Raw genomic sequence first — 21,877 nt, forward strand, 5'->3', positions numbered from 1 at the left:
TTGCGGAAGAAAGAAGAGAACGAGCACTGGTACACATTGTCTTGTACCAGCAAGAGTTATCCAGAAAATACAACAAAACAGTACATCCAAGGCAATTCAAGGTTGGAGATTGGGTACTGCGCAAAGTAATGGGAAACACCCTGGTACCCGGAGACGGCAAGTTAGGGCCCAACTGGGAAGGACCTTACAAAGTGGTTGGATTAGCAGGCAAAGGGGCATACCACTTGGAAGATGAGGACAGTAAAGCCATCCCCAGGCCATGGAACACTGCCAATCTCAAACTATTTTATTTTTAGCCTTTTCTCCTTAGTATTTGTAATTTTCTTTTTTCTTTCTCAATAAAACAAGTAGTTTCTTTTCAGTATAGTTGTTTCCTTCTGTAAAAGATTGTTTTAGTAAGTTAGGAGCACTGTAAGCATAGTTGGCCGGAATAACCAACTTTACATTCTCTTCAGCTAAGATCAGGATCAGTGCTGAAGAAGTTGGCTGGCAAAACCAACACCCCTCCTAAGCCCAGGATAAGGATCCAGGCTGCAGGACGTTTGGTCAGAATAACCAAACATTTTACTCTAGGTTGGCAGGAATAACTAACTTAGAGGTTGGCTGGAAAAACCAACACCCCTCCTAAGCCTAGGATAAGGATCCAGGCTGCAGGACGTTTGGTTGGAAAAACCAAACACTTTACTCTAGGATTGGCTGAAAAAACCAACTTAGAGGTTGGTTGGAATAACCAACACCCCTCCTAAGCCCAGGATAAGGATCCAGGCTACAGGACGTTTGGTCGGAATAACCAAACATTTTACTCTAGGTTGGTAGGAATAACCAACTTAGAGGTTGGCTGAAAAAACCAACACTCCTCCTAAGCCCAGGATAAAGATCCAGGCTGTAGGACGTTTGACTGGAAACCAAACACTTTACTCTAGGATTGGCTGAAAAAACCAACTTAGAGGTTGGCCGGAATAACCAACACCCCTCCTAAGCCCAGGATAAGGATCCGGGTTGCAGGACGTTTGGTCGGAATAACCAAACATTTTACTCTAAGTTGGCAGGAATAACCAACTTAGAGGTTGGCTGGAAAAACCAACACCCCTCTTAAGCCCAGGATAAGGATCCAGGCTGCAGGAAGTTTGGCTGGAAAAACCAAACACTTTGTCCTCTTCAGCTGAGATAAGGATTCAGGCTGAAGAGAGGTTGGTTGGAAACACCAACACTTAATCCTCTTCAGCCGAGATAAGGATTCAGGCTGAAGAGTGGTTGGCTGGAAAAACCAACACTTTGTACTCTTCAACCGAGATAAGGATCTCGGCTGAAGAGTGGTTGGCTGAAAAAACCAACACTTATTAGGCTGAAGAGGTTGGCAACTATGGCTTGATAAGATTGGAAAGCTAAAGACCGGGATAAAGTATCTCGGCAAGAGAAGGTTATACTTCATTCAGACTACAGTTGGAAAGCAAAGTACATTCATAGAAGTAAACCGAAATAACAGTACAAAAGAAATTTCATTAATCATGCAAAGTCAAAGTACAAAGAGGGGACTTCAGCCCGGTTACCATTTCTTGTCCAAAAAAGAAAAAAGAAAAATACGAAGTCGGGCAAATAGGTCGTCAAGATCAGTATCTAGTTCAACTCGGAGCCTGGTTTCAGTCAGGAGCACGGTTTCGGTCGGAGGCACGATTTCAGTGGGTTGCTCGTTAGTCAGGTCTTCCACCGTTGGCTCCGCCCGAGCTGACTGATCTACGGGATCATTGACGATCGGGGTATCGATGGGCACGGTTTCTTCTTCATCATCTGAAGCATCGAGAAATTGTTGCTGAGTGGTGGCAGCATACTCCGCAAGTGAGCTCGGTATGAAGTATTGAGGAGGAATGAAGACCTCGGTCTCAGGCCCATGACCGAGCTGCACCACAGCACCCCTCCACTCGCACTTAAAGAAGAGGTCCTTTGCAGCTTCACACTGCTTAATGTACAGGGCTTCACCTTCTTTAAAGCCACGGTCTTCCGTATCTTCCAGCTTTTTCTCAAGCTTGGCTATCTCGGCATTCTTCTTCCCTTCAAGCTTGGCCAGCTTGCGCAAATATTTGTCTTTTATCACGGCTGCAACCTTTTGTTTGTCTGCCTTAGCCGAGCTAACAAGACCGGTCAGACGACCATTCTCGGTTTGTAGCTTAGCCAGCTGCCTTCTGGCCTCTTCTAGCTCGGCGGTCTTTTCAGTCACTTCGGGCCTGCCTTGTTGTTTTCCGAAGCTCCAACGCTCGCTTATGAGCGATATGGTTCTTCTGTATGGCCTACAAAAGGATAGAGAAAAACTTTTTTAAATACGACCGAGTAGAAAGTTGAAAGAATTTGAAAGATAAACAAGAGAGCTACTTACCAGCACCATGGATTTTGTGGATGAGTGAAGCGCCTTTAGCTCGGTTAGGTGGTCGTGGTGCTCCATGTCAGGTGGAAGGCAAACACTTTTGGCCAGATTAAAGGCCATTAGGTGATCTTTTTCAGCGACCACCGAGTCTGTATCTCGTATAGTACGGTTCTGAAAAGTGATTTTTGGAGCCCACTTGGAAGAGTTAGCTCGGTCTGAGCGCTCCGATAGTGGGCTTCGTAGAGGGCTTGGAAAAGGAATGGTATCCTCTTCATCAACAAGGCGTGGCTCGGTCGTGGAAGTCCGAGCACGCTTGTTTGGACGAGATGAAGAGGGTTGATGCGTCGGTAAGGCCACCACGGTCTCTTGGGGTAGGCTTGTTGGTGGTACCTCGGCTTGGTTCGTTTCGATCAAAAGGGCCCTCACAGCTCGTTTCTTGGCCATCTCTTGCTCAGCGGTTAGAGGAATCAATCTAATTTGGGGCAAGTTTGGGTCCGGTTCAAGAGAGGCTTCCAATAAGAAATCAGTTACCTTGGTCTTCCGTTTGCCACTATATCGATAGGTCGGTTGAAAGTCCAGTAGCTCGGTCCAACTTCGGTTTGGATATCGCAGGGCGGCGCGAAGTATATTCAGGTTGGGGTAGCTGTATTGGGACTTGAGGAAGTTCGAATCTGAATAAAAAAGACGGACAGTTAGTACGGTTTAAGATGAGAAAACCAAAGTAAAGAAAGGCATAGTATGAGGCCGAAGTAATTCTACCGACTACACCCTTGTTCCAATTTATTTTGTCATCAGGGATCTGGGCCTGTTGGTCCTCAAAATTTCCAGATACCCAAAGGAAGTCATCATCATTTACGTCTTTATCCGGGGTATCCTTTATTATTTTTTCACGCCGGCGTCTTATTCTTAAATAATAGACCTATCCATCTTTAGCGGAGCCTATAGAATATTGATGGAACAACTCGGCTAAACCGAGATTAAGGCAGGCCCGACGGTTTAGCTCGGCAATACCATTTATTATACGGTAAGAATTGGTGAAAAGTTGGGTTGGGCAAAGGTTGGTCTGCCTAAGGAATTCACAGAGGAGAGGCTGTACAGGGAATCTTAGTTCGGTCTCCACTATGGACAGTAGGGTAAAGGGAACGAAGCCATGTTTTCCCCATGGTATGATATCCAGGTCGGCTAGGGAGAGATGGACATCATCAGGGATGTTATAATCTTTTCAGAATTCGGCCATGGCGCTTGGTGAGTTAACTAAGAACCTATACTTTCCCATTTATGGTTTAAGTTATGAATGAATTAAACTGGAGTGTTAGCTTGGTCGAAGAGTGATGCTGAGTAGCTCGGTCGAGCGCTCAAAGGAGTGCCTGGACAGCCTAAGTCTGGAAAGTGAAAAACAAAGGTGTTAAGCACAGATCGATTGGACCGTGCTAAAAGAAACCAAGGCAAGATAAATGAAGTCCTAGCTCGGCTATGTGAGATACTATGGGTCTTAGCTCGGTTTGAGCAAGGTGTTTGTTAGCCCTATTGAGCCTCTAGGGGCAGCATTCTTAGTTCGGTCTTGACTAAGAGGGCTGGTTTAGCCCCAAGCTGTAGCTCGGTCGTGGTTAAGGCATTCAAGGACACTATTGCACAGACTTAGTACGGTTTGGTAGTTCAGTGAAAATGAATCAAACGATGGTTGGTTAGTCTAGCCAGACTGACGTCAACTACAAACAACCTCCTAGTTCGGTTAGATGGTGATTTTAGATCAAATACACTGTTCAGTGAAAATGAATCAAACGATGGTTGGTTAGTCTAGCCAGACTGACGTCAACTACAAACAACCTCCTAGTTCGGTTAGATGGTGATTTTAGATCAAATACACTGTTCTGCAGATTATTTCGTAAATATAAATGATTTTTACAAGGTTCTTTCCTAGCAAACACAAGGCAGAACAAAAAATGGGAAACATGTGTTTTGCAAAAACACAAACAATATGCTGTGGATTAAACAAGTGCGAAAACAAGAAAAATGGAATAGATCTGTGTAGCTTACCAGATGAAGAGGAAGGAACTGGAAGTTGGAAATGGCACTGGAGGGATTCACGAGCTTTGCAGTTGCAAGTTTGAGGAGTAATGGAAGATCAGAAGCAAGGGAGAGAGAGAGGGTGAATAGTGCAAGTGAAGTGAAAGATCCAAAAACAAGAGGGTTTTGTTTTGAGTAGAAGGAAGGACAAAAAGAGCGGGGCTGTTCAAATTTTGCGAGATACGAAGACGGCGTGACAGCTGTATTAGGCCAATTAGAGTATGCCATGTGTCCTTGAAATAAGAAGCGATTCAGTTGCTGCGATTGAAGAGACGTTTTGACCGGGCATATTTAAGTGGCCCGGTGTTAACCTAGCCCGGTTGGAATGCTAAAGAATTTAGTCCGGTTGGAATAATAAGAGTTCTTAGCTCGGTTGGAATGCTAAAAGATTTTTAGCTCGACTAGTAAACATGTAATCCCTATCATGCTGCGCAGATGGAATTAAGGGGCAATTGAGAGGAAAATTTATATCTAAATTGGGCCGAGCTGAGTAGTGGGCCGTTGTGAGCCACGATAAGAAGGGCTGAGTATAAAGGCCTTGGAGTTAGCCCGGCCCAAGATAGCCTTGGAGTTAGCCCGGTCCAAGATGGCCTTCAAGTTAGTCCGGTCCAAGATGGCCTTCAAGTTAGTCCTGTCCAAGAGAGCTTGGCACTTAGCTCGGTCGCCACGCTCAGAGTTAGCCCGGTTATGGTGTATTATTGTTAACTCGGTCAGAACCTTGCTATTAGTTAGCTCGGTCTAAGCACACCATGGTTTGTACAGGGGAAACCGAGGTAGGAGCAGTGAAAGGAAGAACCAAACTAGGCATAATTTGGTCTACTCTGTGGCTTAGCATGGCCATGCTTACCTCGGTCATATTGGAATCCAACCATGGTAAAACCATCTCACTTGGTTTAAGCAGTAAGGGGGGTGTTGAAGGATAAGCATTATCTTTCAGGAGTATGACTCCTAGGAGGACTCTACATGGAGGAGTAAAAGTCCTACTAGGATTGTGCCACGCGGAACCTATAAAAGCTCACAACATCACCTATGGAGAGGTAACACAACTTTGATTCCTGAATACATAGGGCTTTTTGTCTATTTGTCTATTTTGCTGACTTAGGCATCGGAGAGGTATCCAGCACACACCCGCCGGCTAGCTCACGTTTGTGTTTTCAGGGAGTAAAGCGACGTCGTACGGAGGAGCGCAGACTTGATCAACAGGATTATACGAGAAGGTTTATTTCTTTCCCGTACAAGCACCATCCACAGTTTGGGATCATTTAAATTTTTTATTTTTTAGTTTGTTTTTGTGCAGGGTTCATCAACCAAATGCATGGAATTGAAATTTTTGGAACTTGGATGTGATTCATGATGATGGAGTTTGAGATAGTGTTGCTTGGATGAATGTTTTTATTTTATTTGACAATAATTTTATTTTATTTTTTTCTTGCATTTTGGATGAATGTAATGGTTAATGAAACAACAATTTTACTTTTATTTTTTTCATTTTATTATTGCATTTTGGATGAATGTAATAGGTAATGAAGAATTACTTTTAGGTAAGCTTTGAATTTTGAATGATTTTATTTTAATTTTGTATTATTGGGTAGTAGTAGTAGTAGATGGAGAATGTTGAGAAAGTAGTTGGAGAATGAGATTGATGATTAAGTTAGGATTTTAAATGATTTTATTTTAATTGTATTGTTGGGTAGTAGATTAATTTTGAATGATTTTGAATGATTTGTTTGTGTTATGAATTGATTTTGTTGTGTTTTTCATTTTAAAAGTTTTAATTATTTAATTATTAATGTTGGAGCATTTTAGAAAATTGGAAGAAAATTACCCAAAATAAATATTTATAAAATGGGAAAAAAAACTCAAAAATTAATTTTTAAAGGAAAATATCAAAACGGCAAATCGCCTGTACATCCGCAAACCCTATCCGCACAAACCGCAAACCGCATTGCGGGCGGTTACGGTTTGACTTTTTCCCAAACCGCATACATGCGGGCGGGTCAAAACCGAACCGCAAACCGCACAAAACCTATCCGCGAACACCCCTAGATTATGTATATTATCCACAAACATTGTAAGAATTTCTTGAGCTTTCCCATTCTGTCGCGGCCTCCGTTGAAGAACTGGTATCCAACCTCCCCTCACACCTTTCGCTTCTCCTCGCTCCATGTTTTTAATTTCCCCTTGTCTATATGGCTCTATTTTACAAACCAATCTTTGTATTATATTCATTAATTTCATACATCATATGAAAGTTTTACTCGTCTCGATCTTTCAATAAAATAAGGAGCAAGAAAACAAATTTGATAAGAAATTGGTTTTAAACTTTATTATTGAAAAAAAAAAAATTCAAATAGAGAATTTAGAGATGAGATTGAATAAATACTATAACGAATGATAGTCTTATAAAAAAATAAATAAATAAAAAGAAAAAACACATAGCAATGAGTTAATGCAAACTATTTTTAATAACTAATAGAAATATTATTAAATTATTACCTTGGATAAATATAGTGACGAAAATTAATTTTGTGAGATTTTTGTACTACATTCTCCTATGCAGCCTTCATTATTTCATTATTAATACTCTTCTCATTCAGAGCCAACCAATTTCATTATTAATACTCTTCTTATTCAGAGCCAATAATTTTTTTTTAATCTTTATCACTTGGCTGATAATAACAAATAATAAAAATTATCAAGAGAATGTTAAGAATTTAAGAGGAGATAAGAAGTTATAGATAAAGGGTATTTCATAAGATAAAAAATTTAAAATAAAAAAAGATAATATGTGATAGAATGAGAAAAAAAATATGAGTAAATCAAAATAATGATTTAGATATATATGTTTTTGATAGATACATAGATTAACAAATCATATCTTTATCTAAATTTTATTATTTTAATTTTTTGTAAATTAATTATTTAATCTTTATCTTTATCTGTAAACCACAAAGTTAATCTTTATAAATTATTTATTAATTTTTATATGTTTATTTATCTATAAGTCATGAAATTAATTTTTTTAAATAATTTTTTAATTTTTATCTTTATCTATAGGTCGTGAAATAAATTTTCAAGAATTATTTATGATTTTTTATATGTTTATCTGTAATGAAATTAATTAAAGTACAAAATGAAGGGAAAAAAAGGAGTATTTTTTTTTTTAAATCAATTATTTAACCTTTATCTTTATTTGTAGGCCATGAAATTAATTTTTATAAGTTATTTATCAACTTTTATATGTTTATTTATGGGAAGAAATTTTAAATTATCTATAAGTTATGAAATTAATTATTTAATTGTTATCTTTATCAATAGACCATAAAATTAATTTTGAGTTTTTATATGTTTATCTATATGGAGGAATTTTGAAAAGGGCATTTCATATGATAAAAAATTAAAAATTAAAAAAGAAGAAGATAATATGTGATAGAAGGAGAAAAACAAATATGAGTAAATCAAAATAAAGATTTAGATATATATATATATATATATATATATATATATATATGTTTTTGATAGATATATAGATTAACAAATCATATCTTTATCTAAATTTTATTATTTTAATTTTTTCTAAATTAATTATTTAATTTTTATCTTTATCTGTAGACCACAAAATTAATCTTTATAAATTATTTATCAATTTTTATATGTTTATTTGTCTATAAGTTATGAAAGTAATTTTTTTAGATAATTTTTAATTTTTATCTTTATCTGTAGGTCGTGAAATATATTTTCATAAATTATTTATGAATTTTTATATGTTTATCTATAATGAAATTAATTAAAGTATAAAATGAAAGGGGAGGGGAGGGGAGGGGAGGAGTAATTTTTTTTTTTAAAATCAATTATTTAACCTTTATCTTTATTTGTAGGCCATGAAATTAAATTTTATAAGTTATTTATCAACTTTTATATGTTTATTTATGGGAAGAAATTTTTATCTATAAGTTATGAAATTAATTATTTAATTTTTATCTTTATCTGTAGACTATAAAATTAATTTTTAGTTATTATATATTTATTTATATGGAGGAATTTTGAAAAGAGCATTTCATAAGATAAAGAATTTAAAATAAAAAAAGATAAGAAAAAAAAAAAGTAAATCAAAATAAAGATTTAGATATATATATATATATATATATATATATTTTTGATAGATATATAGATTAACAATTCATATCTTTATCTAAATTTTATTATTTTAATTTTTTTTAAATCAATTATTTAATCTTTTTCTTTATCTATAGACCACAAAATTAATCTTTATAAATTATTTATTAATTTTTATATGTTTATTTGTCTGAAATTAATTTTTTTTAAAATTTTTATCTTTATCTATAGGTCATGAAATAAATTTTCATAAATTATTTATGAATTTTTATATGTTTATCTATAATAAAATTAATTAAAGCATAAAATGAAGGGTAAAAAAAAGAGTAATTTTCGTTTTTTTAATCAGTTATTTAACCTTTATCTTTATTTGTAGGTCATGAAATTAATATTTATATGTTATTTATCAACTTTTATATGTTTATTTATGGGAAGAAATTTTAAATTATAGATAAGTTCTGAAATTAATTTTTTTAAATTAATTGTGTAATTTTTATCTTTATCTATAGACTATAAAATTAATTTATGTCAGTTTTTATATGTTTATCTATATGGAGAAATTTTGAAATTCAAATCTTTATCCATAAGCAATGAAATTAATTTTCATTTTAATTAATCAAATAAATAGAAAATGAAGAAAAATAGAAAACATGAAAGATAATTAAAGAATGTTGCCACGTAAGAAAGAAAGTTTTAAAATTATGAGAATTTAAAAATGAATATTTGTAATTTTTTGACAAAACAACTATATGGTTATATAGATAGATAGATAGATATAGATATAGATATAGATGAAGTTGATAATTTGGGAGGAATCCTTTTGTTTGAAGGAATTTTGTGTACATATTGTTTAGAGACCCCTCAATTTATAACTTAAAATTAAGATGCATTTATTCATTATCAATCAATTATGACACCAAATATACTTAATTATGACACCACAAAATGCATTGCATTTTAAGTTCTTAGGTTTTATAGAAGACCTCTACCTCCTGTATGAGAGGGTTCAAGAAAGTTGTTAAAAAATTCGAAGATCTTCGAAGATCCTTGAAGAAAAATTCGAATTCTCTAGAAGATGATGAGAGGCTTAGATTCTTCAATAGTCTCAACTAGGAACACAAAAGAAAGGAGATGATGGAGATAAGAGATTGGGTGAAGAAGAAGGCAAAGTAGCCAGAGAGAGAATAATGGCAAGGCTCTCCCATGGATCTCCCACTTTCACTCTCAAGGTTGATAATAGAGATGGGAAATTAGTTCTTTCCCAAGAGTCATCTCTCCAAAATCCATCCCTTGTAAAGCTATGGGTGGGTGCTATTTATAGGCACCTCATGATGTAGGATGGAGCCCATGTGCAAGGCACATGGGGAATATTCTCTCTAACCACCTTGTTCGAGGAGGTGACCTCTCCGAGGATGAGAAAAACCCCGAAGAGGAGATCAACCCCTCGGCGAACCCTTCTTCTTAGCCACACCTAACCAATGATCCCCAATCATCCCAAAGGGTCAGGAGTAGTCCCAGAGGACGTCCTGCCGCATAAGGGTCAGGGATAGTTCAACAGAACGCCCTGCCGCAAACATTGTCGAGTCTCAGGGACCCCCTAGATCGTGCCACCTCGACCCGGGTATAGGCTAGTTTAATCGAAGATTGAATTTATCTCCATTCATCGTCCTCGAGATCGGGTCCTTTGTTTGGACTCCATTACGCCCATGGTTCTGGTGCATAGATCCCGGAAAGCTCCGAGCCCGCAAGTGTTCTGAGACTCATTAATGGAGCGGCTTCTAGATTGCGTCCGAATCTGTTCGAAGCCAAGTGCTTCGGATCTGTAGGTTCGTGGATCCGAACCCTTTCGAGTCCGAGCCCAAATAAGTCTCTAAGTTCGTGGATCTGAACCCTTTCGAGGCTTAGGGCGATTTGGCCCGTTTGATGGCGATAGATCCGGGCCTACCAATCTTGGACTAGAGATAAATTCGGGCCCACCAACCCTGGACTATTGGGCCTAATTAATTTAGCGGATTCAAATTAGCTCTTCTTACATTTGCCCCTTGTGTGTATGAGAAATTGTAGTTTTCTCGGAGATGCATAGTTTAACCTTCTCAGCCGTACTTTGCATCACGTCCCCAGAAATATATTGTCTTGGCAGAGCTTATGGATAAAGTTGAGGATTTACCGTAATTTACAGATAAAATCGACAAGTAACAAAGATAATAAGAAATCTTTTTTATCTTTATGTCATGTTTGGCCCATATACACTTTCATACTTTTGATTTATTCTCTCAAAGAGAAATCAAATTTTAAATATTTAATAATCCACTCCTCAAGGATCATCAAGAATTAAATTCCTCCCCCCAAAAATGGTCAAACCCATAATTTTTTATTTATATATATATATATATATATTTTTTGGGGTTTCATCTTGTACTGTATGGATCCACGTAACTATAAGCCCACCAAAGAAATAATTTCTTCTTGAAAAACAAACAAGCCTTAAAAAGTTTGAGCAAGGATCCTCGGCCGCCGTTTTCGGCAGCCGTTCCATCAGCCCCCCAAAACGACGTCGTTTTGGGGGTTTTTTGATTTTTTTTCTTTTCTTCTTCCTCGTCGAGCTCGACAGAACCAGAGGGGAGGGGAAGGAGAGAGAGGGGGAGGGGAGGGGAAGAAGAGCCGCTGGTGGGCCGGACTGGAGGGGGCCATAACCAGTGGGGGAGGAGGGGGAGGAGGAGAAGGAGAAGGAGGAGGAGGCGGAGGCGGAGGCGGAGGCGGAGGAGACGGCGGTGCGGCGGTGCGGCGGTGCTGCGACAGCCGGCGGCGAGGCGACGAGCTGCGATGGCGACGATCGGACCTCCCCCTCCCTCCTCCCTCTTCTCCCCCTCCCCTCCCCTCTGGTTTTGGATCATCGAAGAGAGAGAGAGAGAGAAAACAAGAAGGAAGAAGAAGAAAGAAAAAAAAAAAAAACCCCCAAAACGACGTCATTTTGGGGGCTGTCGGGTAGGACTGCCGGGTAGGGCGGCCGATGATCCAAATTCAAAAAGTTTTGCCTCTTTATATATATATATATATATATATTATATAAGGCTATTTAAGGACCACACTTTCTGTTTGACAAAGGACAAAAAAAATATCCATCTCCAATGCTTTGAAAAAGTTTTATTTATTTAAAATCAACTTTTCTGCTCCCAAACGTGAACATTTTCCCAAGCTACGGACCGGGGATTTTATTTGCTTCTGCAATCACCGAACCAGACTTCCGTCATTTCTTTTTTTTTTATTCATTTGTTTTTGTTCTGAGAAGTCCACACCCAAAACCATTTTCATTTCTCTCTCTAAACCGTGGAAATCCACTGTTCTTCTTTCTTCAAATTGGAAACCCGTAACTGCTTGGGCCGTTATATATATATATATATATATATATGCAGAATATTTGAGAGGATATTCCATGTATCGCACCCTTTTTTTTATTCAATTTAAAGAAAAGGATAGCAACCCTAATCAATGTAGCCTCTCTTTTCTTTATTGTTTATAGCCATTGCGGCGCTTTTTTCTCTCTAAACCCAGAGACCACCCCAGGTTGCCCTTGTTTCTTCAACAAACCACAGGCTAAAAGTGTGCACACTGACTGCTATCGCAGCGCCGACTAACACCACTAACCTGTCCCAGCTCCGGTTGCCACAGACGTCGCGACCCAGTCACCGACCTATCTCAGCGTCGTGACCCAACCACCGACCTGTCCCAGCGTCGCGACTGCCGCAGACGTGCGATCCAAGATGCTACTCACCATCGTTGCTTCACTTCAACCCAGCGACCTCAGAGATTCGGGCATACTGGATCTCGATTTTTGTTCCCACAGCCACCGAAGACCACCACTGCTTGTGTGTTTCCTGCCCGTCGTATCAACCCTCCGAGCGCCACCGTCGGTTTCTGCGCGAACCCACCATGGTGCTGCTCTGTGCGTGACCACTTCAACTCATGCGGCTCGTCTGTCTCACGCGCAGCTCCTACACCGCCGTTGCACCTGTCAACTGTAACCGACCAGTGACGACCACGCCGCCCCCTCAACGCGGCGTGGGTCTGTCAGTGGCCTTTCTCGCCTACTGCCCATACTGTTGCTGGTTCCCTTCCTCTTTTTTTTTTTTTTTTTTTATTCTGTGCTTCATCTTCCTTACTTCACTACTGAATTTTTTTCCAGGTTGCACGTTGTTCATCGCCGCAGCTACAGGCCCCGCCGTTGTCAATACTTCAACTCGGCCCAACGATGCATCTACTCTGAGCTTTGGGTGCGTCTGATTTCGGTTTTGCTCCACCAAATAGCACCACCACTGGTTCAGACGCGACTGAGCAGTGCCGTCCAATCTTCCTAGCGTTGTGTAACACTCCGACGGCCCTTGCGAGAGCAGCCCCGACCCTGCCTTGCATACACGACTGCCCAGCTTGCGTGGCTTGCACACATTTTCGTCCTGCTCTTGAGACATCACCACTGCTGCAACTTTGCTTTTGGCCTTGACTGCCCAGAGCTGACCACACCATTGCCCATTCAATGTGATATGTGTGGTTGCCGACTCCTTTGTGACACCACTGCCGCCTCCGGCTTCGGATTGTCCAACGCCGACTACGCATGTTGCCCGTTCAACGCGACATGCGTTGTCCTGCCCGGCGCCATTTAGCTCATCATCGGTCCTCCATCTCAGCTTATCAACATTCTTCGGAGTTCTGAAACCACAGATCTTGGTCTTGATTTCACAAACTTCATTCTTTTCATTGCTTTGGATTTGTGAGTATATGTTTGAAACCCTATTTCCTTGGCTTTTACAGGTTTTGTGAACAAATTTCTAGAACCCTTGAAACTTGACTCGCAATTTCTGATGCCTTTTAAGTTTATGCACTCGGACATGTAAACAATTTGGGTTTTGCTACCCAGATTGTGGGAAAATATATATATACGAGTTTTTGAACTGAAATTTGACCTCTTGATCTTGAGCTAACCACCACTATTGATGATTCTTGTTCTGTAAGAAATTTTGGACTATGAATCTTGACTTGGAAGAGATATTCTTCAAATTGGTATGACTGAGAAATATAATATCCAAAAAAAAAAAAATGTTTGAGATCTTGGGCCTGAAATTTGTTACTCAACTTACTCTGTTTGTTTAGAGTCAGAGTCTTGTATAAACTGGGTCTTTAATATTGAATACTGTAATCTGAGAGAGAATGACCCACTTGAATCTTGTATGAGTTATTGATGTTGAGGAAGAACATGTAATTCACGTGAGTGTAGTTGCTAGCTTTGCTTGAATGGGACGAATAAAATAAATGTTGTTGTTGTCGATAAAACCCGAGGAAATGAGGCCCTCATATGGTATATAAATCTTGTTGTCGAATAATTGATTGTTGTGACTTCGAGAATAGTGAAACCCGATATTGAGCTTTATATACTTGATGAATGAATTCTTGATATCCAAATTCAGTGAATGTTTCACTTGGAAAAATAAACTAATGTAGCAGAGAATAAGACCATATATCGATGTGTGCTGATTTTGTGGACACTCGAGGAAATAAAATGTTGATACCGAAATTTTATTTGAACATTGTTGCTTCATCTTAGCTTGAGAGGAACCGGCCCGGGGAGACAACACCTTGATTGTTGCATTTTCACGAACTTGCTCGGAGGAGTAGAATTGTTGTAGCTTAAATAGACTATTATTATTTGTTGATGTTGTCCCATTCCGATAACGCCTGAATCATGATATGACATTGATATTGCTCATCTCATTTGTCGGTTTTACTATTTCAGGCAAATAAATTTTTTGTGCGAAATCCACGACCCTGAGGCCCTCAGAATCTTCACTAATGAGAGCAAGGGCTGTCCTTCGGAAGTCTGAACGAGAGCAAAACTGTCCCTTAGGAGTCCAAAAGTAGCATACACCCTACTTCGGTAAGAAAGATCCCTCTGGAAAGCAACCGAGTCTACCAAGCTTACACCAATAGAAGTAAAGATTGTCTCTCAGAAGTCTGAGCAGAAGCAAAGCTGTCCTTCAAAAGTTCGAGCGGAAACAAGGTTGTCCCTTAGAAGTCCGAGTGGATGCGCACTTTTACTTCGGCAGCTAATGAAAGCAAAGGCTATCCCTCGGGAGTTCGAGTAGGAGTCCACTCTACTTTGAAAAGAAATATCCTCGAAGCTCGTATTGATGAAAGCAAGGGCTGTTCTTTGGACCCGCACTAATGAGAGCAAGAGCTGTCCCTCGGAAGTCCAAACGGAAGCAAGGCTGTCCCTCAAGAGTTTGAATAGTAGCACACACCCTACTTTGGCAAGAAGATCCCTTCTGATAGGCCACCGAGTCTCGAGGGCTGTTCTTCGAAAGTCAGAGTGGGAGAACGCACTCTATTTCAGCAAGAAAGATCCTTGAGGCTCGCATTGATGGAAGGGAGGTCTGTTCTTTGAAAGTCTGAGTGGGAGCACACACTCTACTTCAACAAGAGAGATCCTCGAAGCTCGCACTGATGGAAATGAGGTTTGTTCCTTGGAAGTCCAAATGGAAGCAAGGGTTGTCCCTCAGAAGTCCGGGTGGAAACACACTACACACTCTGCTTCAACAAGAAAGACCCTCGAAGCTTGCACTGATAGAAGTAAGGGCTATTCTTCGGAAGTCCGAGTGGGAGCACACACTCTACTTCAGCAAGAAAGACCCTCAAAGCTTGCATTGATGAAAGCAATGACTATTCTTCGGAGGTTCGAGTGGATGCAACACTCTACTTTGGCAAGAAAGACCCTCGAAGTTTGCATTGAAGGAAGTAATGGATGATGGAAGCAAGGGCTATTCTTCGGAAGTCTGAGTGGGAACACACACTTTGCTTCAACAAGAAAGACCCTCGAAGCTTGCATTGATGGAAGCAATGGCTACGCTTCGGAGGTCCAAGTGGGAGCATACACTATTTCAACAACTAATGAAGGCTGTCTCTCGGAAGTCCGAGTGGAAGTACACTTTTACTGCGTCAAGAAAAGTCCCTTCAAGTTGGTAACCGAGTCTACTATTCCTCTTTCTTCTTCGAGGGGCAATAAAAATTGAAAACTGTTTCAAACAACATAACACAATGAAGATATACAATGTAGAGAAAATAACTTCTAATGGAGATACATAATATAGAGGAAATAACTTTCTTTATAACATAAGAAAGAAAGATAGAAAATTCTTAGACAATGCAGTAAATACAAATTGTAAATGTCATAGATAGACTTCCTCTACGTAATGTTGAAATTTGCCCCTAGAGTTGCAAGATCATTTGGAAAGCTTTCACGAGTTACTCGGGTTGTGGCCATCATGCACCATCATAGCCATGTCTTCTAAGATATCCTGGGGCCTTTGTTCTTTGAGCTCTAGCTCATCTGCTTCGACTTTCTTTCTAAAGATCTTCTTAAGTGTCCGGCATTTTTCTGTAGGATGCCCTAGTGATCGGTGGAAAACACAATAATTAGGGCCCTCACGGTCCTTCTTCGGCAAAAGCTCTTCAATACGAGGCAACTTCAGTTCCCCATCTACCACCCATTCTTTAATTAAGGCCTTCACCTCCTCAACACTACATGGAAAATGAGTGTTATCTTCACAATTTTTTCTCTTCTGACCTCTAAATTCCTCCCCCTGCGACTTTCGTGTAGAAGACGTGGAAGCCGCAGTGACAGAAGGTCCTCGAGATGACTTGAAGCTAGTTTTATAACTTGTCTCGAACCCGATCTCCTAAGATTGAGGTACGTTGATGTTCCGAGATGCTTCAATTAGTGCCGAGAAGGTGGGTAGCTTGTGATTAATAAGAAGCATCTTGTACCTGTTCAATGCCCCTTCAACACAGATTTGGACCAAGTAGCTTTCCTCCACAGCCTCATAACAGTCTACAGCTTTGTCTTGAAACCTCTTCACATATTCGAGAATGTCTTCACCCTCCTGCTGCTTTTCCTTACACAAGGTAAGTGTGGTCACTTTCTCAGCCACTTAAAAGAATTTGGTGTAGAATTTGTTGACCATCTCCTCCCAACTTCGAACAGAGTTTGGGGCCAAGTTAACGTACCAACTATATGCTCGGTTGGTGAGGGACTTGGAGAATTCTCTCAGTCGGAGGACATGATTTGAACTATGAATCCCCAAAGTCTCGATGAACCGAACAACATGTTCTCGAGCATTTTCTTGCTTGCCATTGAATTTGATGAACTTTGGCACCGTGTACCTCTCCGGGTATGGATAACTCAACATCTCGATAGGGTATGGTAACTTGACATCCGGATCAGGCAAAGAGGGTAAAGTCCTTTTGCCCCGTTCGAGATTGAACATGGCTTGCACATCGGCAAGAGTGAGAAATTGTTGAGGGAGAGAACTTGATGGTGGTATTCCCGGAACCTGACTTGTAGACTCGAAGACTGAGCTTGGAGCAACTTGGCCATTTGGGTGTTGAGAATTCACCATCGGTGAAAACACATGATGATATTGGCCATCGGCACCTATGGACACGTCATTTGGTGATGGGACGTTGCATTGGGTTCCATAAAGTCCATTGTACGCCATGGCTATATCGGGTTGGGCTTGCAAACTCGGCATCGGAGCCAAAGGAGACCCACTCGGTATATGAGTAGAATTTACAATCGGTGGAACAAAATTATGCATGGATGGAGCACCATTTTGTAGAGAAATTTCTGTAGGCTTTCGTTGAATTTCCATAACCGCTGGAACACCATTCGTCGTGCCAGAAACTCCTCTAACCACCGCTGGACCATGGCTCAATCCTCCAGGTGCGTGATTTTGCGCTCCATGGGCCGCAGGTTGGCCATGACTTATTCCTCATAGCACTTGATTTTGCACACCATTTTGTACATCTTTAGGGAGAATTTGGAGTGGATCTTGATGGTTTTGACCATTCCCAACATCACCATGAAGTTGTTGATGATTCCCGGCGCTGACTTGACCTCCATTTGTTGCCGGTGGTGCGAAATGCGAACCTGTCACCAACATGGTGTGGGTGAGATTTTGAAGGGTCGTGAGAATCTCTTGTTGAGTGTGTTGGAGTCCCTGAATGGCTTCAAGGATGAGAGGTGGGTCTTGAACTTGAGTCCTTTCATCACCACCATTGGAAGAGCCTTGTTGATGAGTCTTATTATCTGCCATTTTTGTCGGTGTTGTATGAGTTCCAGATCTCGTTGAGACCATTAACCAATCCGCCTCCCCAGCAGCGCCAAAATGTATGAAAGGGTTCAAGAAAGTTGTTGGAAAATTTGAAGATCTTCAAAGATCCTTGAAGAAAAATTCGAATTCTCTAGAAGATGATGAGAGGCTTAGATTCTTCAATAGTCTCAACTAAGAACACAAAAGAAAGGAGATGATGGAGATAAGAGATTGGGTGAAGAAGAAGGCAAAGTAGCTAGAGAGAGAATAATGGCAAGGCTCTCCCATGGATCTCCCACTTTCACTCTCAAAGTTGATAATGGAGATGGAAAATTAGTTCTTTCCCAAGAGTCATCTCTCCAAAATCCATCCCTTGTAAAGCTATGGGTGGGTGTTATTTATAGGCACCTCATGATATAGGATGGAGCCCATGTGCAAAGCACATGGGGAATATTCTCTCTAACCACCTTGTTCGAGGAGGTGACCTCTCCGAGGATAAGAAAAATCTCGAAGAGGAGATCAACCCATCGGCGAACCCTTCTTCTTAGCCACATCTAACCAATGATCCCCAATCATCCCAAAGGGTCAGGAGTAGTCCCAGAGGACGTCCTGCCGCATACGGGTCAGGGGTAGTTCAAGAGAACGCCCTGCCGCAAACATTGCCGAGTCTTAGGGACCCCCTAGATCGTGCCACCTCGACCCGGGTATAGGCTAGTTTAACCGAAGAGTGAATTTATCTCCACTTACCGTCCTCGAGATCGGGTCCTTTGTTCGGACTCCATTAAGCCCATGGTTCTGGTGCATAGATCCCAAAAAGCTCCGAGCCCGCAAGTATTTTGAGACTCATTAATGGAGTGGTTTCTAGATTGCGTCTGAATCCGTTCGAAGCCAAGTGCTTCGGATCTCTAGGTTCGTGGATCCGAACCCTTTCGAGTCCGAGCCCAAGTAAGTCTCTAAGTTTGTGAATCCGAAACCTTTCAAGGCTTAGGGCGATTCGGCCTGTTTGATGGCGATAAATTCGGGCCCACCAATCTTGAACTAGAGATAAATTCGGGCTCACCAACCCTGGACTATTGGGCCTAATTAATTTAGCGGACTCAAATTAGCTCTTCTTACACCTCCTACTTGCTTGAATGTGGAGTCCCGCAATGAAATTAACATAAAATCGTGAAACTTCAGAATTAAAAATAAAAGTAAAAAAATTTAGAAAAAAGAAGAAGATGAAGAAAAAATTATTCAAATTATGTAAAGAAAAAAGGTGTAGAGTGAAAATGTTAATAAAATCTTGTTTCATTTTTAGAGAAAATTTGACGTTTTGCGAATTTGAAATAGGCATACAATCCGACTTGATGGTGACCCAATTTGTTGAAGACAAATTTAAATTTAAAAAATCAAAGAAGAAAATTATGTTTGAGACGCAATTGAGTTTGACTTTTTTAATTCTCAAGTGAAAAATAAAATAAAAAAAAATAAAAAAATAACAAACATGGGATTATTGTATTATTCTTAAAACTAGCGTAAAATAGCATGTGCAGTGTTAACTAATGATTACCCAAAAAAAATTATATATATTTGAAAAGAAAATAGTTTGACTAATGAATAAAAATCTTACTTGCCCCAAAATCATAATATGAAAAAAATGACAGCGAATAAAACAATCTATTCACATCATTAGAAAATCAGATTGTGGAAATCTTCAACCCATGTTAAATGAAGATTGCGGAAATGAACACAATAGTTCCTAAGTTAAAAAATCATTGCCTAATAATTAAAACATCAAATTAGCCATCCAATTAATCAATTGTGTCAATTTTTTATAGCCGTGGCTTTAAAATTTCTAACAATCTCTTTATAGTTCTTAATTGAAATTGGGAGAGGGAGAAAGGATGGACTACATCCTTCTTGAATTGACTTGTACATATGTATATTTTACTTGAAATTTCAAGTCACCAAATATGTGTATTTTTTTGATTTTAAAATATTAGTCTCTTATTTTATTTTTTGTTATCTCAAAATATTAATTTATTTTTAAAAATTAAGTACAAAAATAATACAAATTTCTTATTTTTCCATTTTTTTTAATTCATTAACAACATAAAAAATATAATTATGACATTGATATTTCTCAAAAAATATACTAGTAAAGGGTAATTTTAAAAAATTATTTTTTTTAAAATGTAATAATTATATTATCAAACAAAATTAAATTTTTTAAAATAAATCATTACTTTATAACGGAGGGAATATATTTTTTTGTGTCAATCTTTCTTCAAACAATGATGATTAATGTCTACAGTACTTTATCCATAGACCACTATCATTCCGAGTTATGAAATCCAATACTCCAAGTATGCATGTTTTTCTAGCGTCAAATTAGCCTGACAATTTATTGAATTTAAAATTTAAAATAACATCCAAAAGGAAAATGCGGGGGACCCCAGTACCGGGCGACCCCAGCCCACGTGACTGTGGGTGATTGGTAGGAGAGAAAAAAAAAAAAAAAAAAAAAAACTGACAAATGGCGTTGCGCCACGTTACTGGGGGTCGACCCCAGTGGGGTCTGTAGCAGTGTTGCATCCAAAAAGGTTGTCCTTCAAAAAGTTATGGTCTATTTGTTTGTACTTCTAATTTTTTCAGCTTTCTTTTGTTTAGTTTCCGTTTGGAAAGTGAGTTAGTTTTTTGATTTTTTAACTTTTTAATTATTTTAATTTGGGTTAAAAAATTTGGTTTGAGAAGAATTTTTTGATTTTTTTAACTTTTTTTGTGAGAGAAGAGTGTAATGATTATGGGTTGGATGTGATATTTTGTTTGTTGTGACTAAAATAGCCTATTTTGTTTTTTTGGCTAAAATAGTCAAAAAAACCTGAAAACTTTCTTCCCAAACGGTGCCTTAGTTTAAAAAGTTCAAAATAAACTAAAAAACTACTTTGATAAAAATTCCTCACCAGGTGTTTTATTATTATTTTTAAAAAAATAAAAAACCTTAAAACGCTCAAAATAAACTAAAAAATCTATTCATTTATTTTAGTTGGAGTTGTAGATTGATTTATAAAAATAATAAAAAAAAAATCTATTAATTTATTCAGAAAATATTTTTTTTTGTATTTTTTTAGTGTTTAGTACAATAACAAGAGAAAGTAAACGGAAAATATTTTCCATAATCAGTAGAAACTAACTATATAGACAGAAAATATTTTCGATCTTTTTAAAAAGAAAACGTTTTTTAGATTAAATTCTTACCAATATCGTCACAATACCACCGACACCCTTACCTCCACCACCACACCACCATTACTGTTGCTATCACCGCCTCACCACCATGCCACCACCTCCACCTTCGTTTCGCCGCCACCACCACCACTGAACATAGAAAACATTTTATGGAAAAAATTCTCTATTGAATATATTTTTCACTCAAACCAACAGTATTTTTTTGATTTATGCAGTAGAAAACGGACTGAGCCGGTGGAAATATAGAATCATATCTGATTGGTTCGGCCCGCACAAATGGTTAGATTTCCCAAACATAACATGACAAGAAAAGGACTTGTTCTCTGAGTTTTACGCTGATAGCACACAGCTTTGTTCGATTCGATCAAATAAATCAAAACACACACACAGAGTCTAAGATCGAGCTCGAGATCGAGAGAGAAACACAGTTTTGTTCGATCAATTAAATCAAAACACAGAGAGAGAGAGAGAGAGAGAGAGAGAGAGAGAGCACCTTCAGAAGCAGGCGTAGTGCCATTTTGAGCTCGAGCAATCTGAAGAAGAATGAGGACGAAGAAAATGCAAAGAAAGTAGTGAAAGGCCTGCATCGTACAACATATTTTCATCTTTCTTCCTCAGATCATGCATTCATATCCACCAATACAATACAATGAGAGAGAGAGAGAGAGAGAGAGAGGTTTTCAGAGATCAAAGTGGAAATGCAATTATACCTCTCTTCTCTACGGATGTGCTTTGATCGAGTCTATTCCACCAAATCCAGTCCAACTCCTGAAACACGTGCTTTGATTTTTTTACTACTGTCGTATTCAAACTTCAAAATTCTGCCACACGCGCCTCCATAGTATTATTTATTTATTATTATTATTATTCACAAATCTTATCATATGGTTTTAAATGCATAATAAATACCAAAATTCAGATACTGAAATAAGGTTATGATATATATATAGGGATATTTATTTGTAAA

At 38.7% G+C, this 21,877-nt stretch overlaps 1 protein-coding gene across 4 annotated transcripts in view; it reads right to left on the bottom strand.

Moving 5' to 3' along the window:
• LOC114280295 (putative LRR receptor-like serine/threonine-protein kinase At1g56140) overlaps positions 1–21,630 on the bottom strand; it is a 67,310-nt gene extending 45,680 nt beyond the window's left edge. For 2 of the 4 annotated variants that reach the window (XR_014336948.1, XM_082881739.1), the window contains exon 1: positions 21,404–21,623. Coding sequence is in view for 2 of the 4 variants with exons in the window: in XM_082881739.1 (XP_082737865.1) it covers positions 21,404–21,515 (112 nt within the window). In the remaining 2 variants the exon portion in view is untranslated. Of the gene's footprint in view, positions 1–21,403 lie in introns of all 4 variants that reach the window. The other 2 variants (XR_014336947.1, XM_082881738.1) reach the window with 2 other exon arrangements.
• Positions 21,631–21,877: the final 247 nt, after the last annotated feature.

This window comes from Camellia sinensis, chromosome 7 (assembly GCF_055761805.1).
Source record: "Camellia sinensis isolate YWXY chromosome 7, ASM5576180v1, whole genome shotgun sequence".
NCBI classification, from domain to species: Eukaryota; Viridiplantae; Streptophyta; class Magnoliopsida; order Ericales; family Theaceae; genus Camellia; species Camellia sinensis.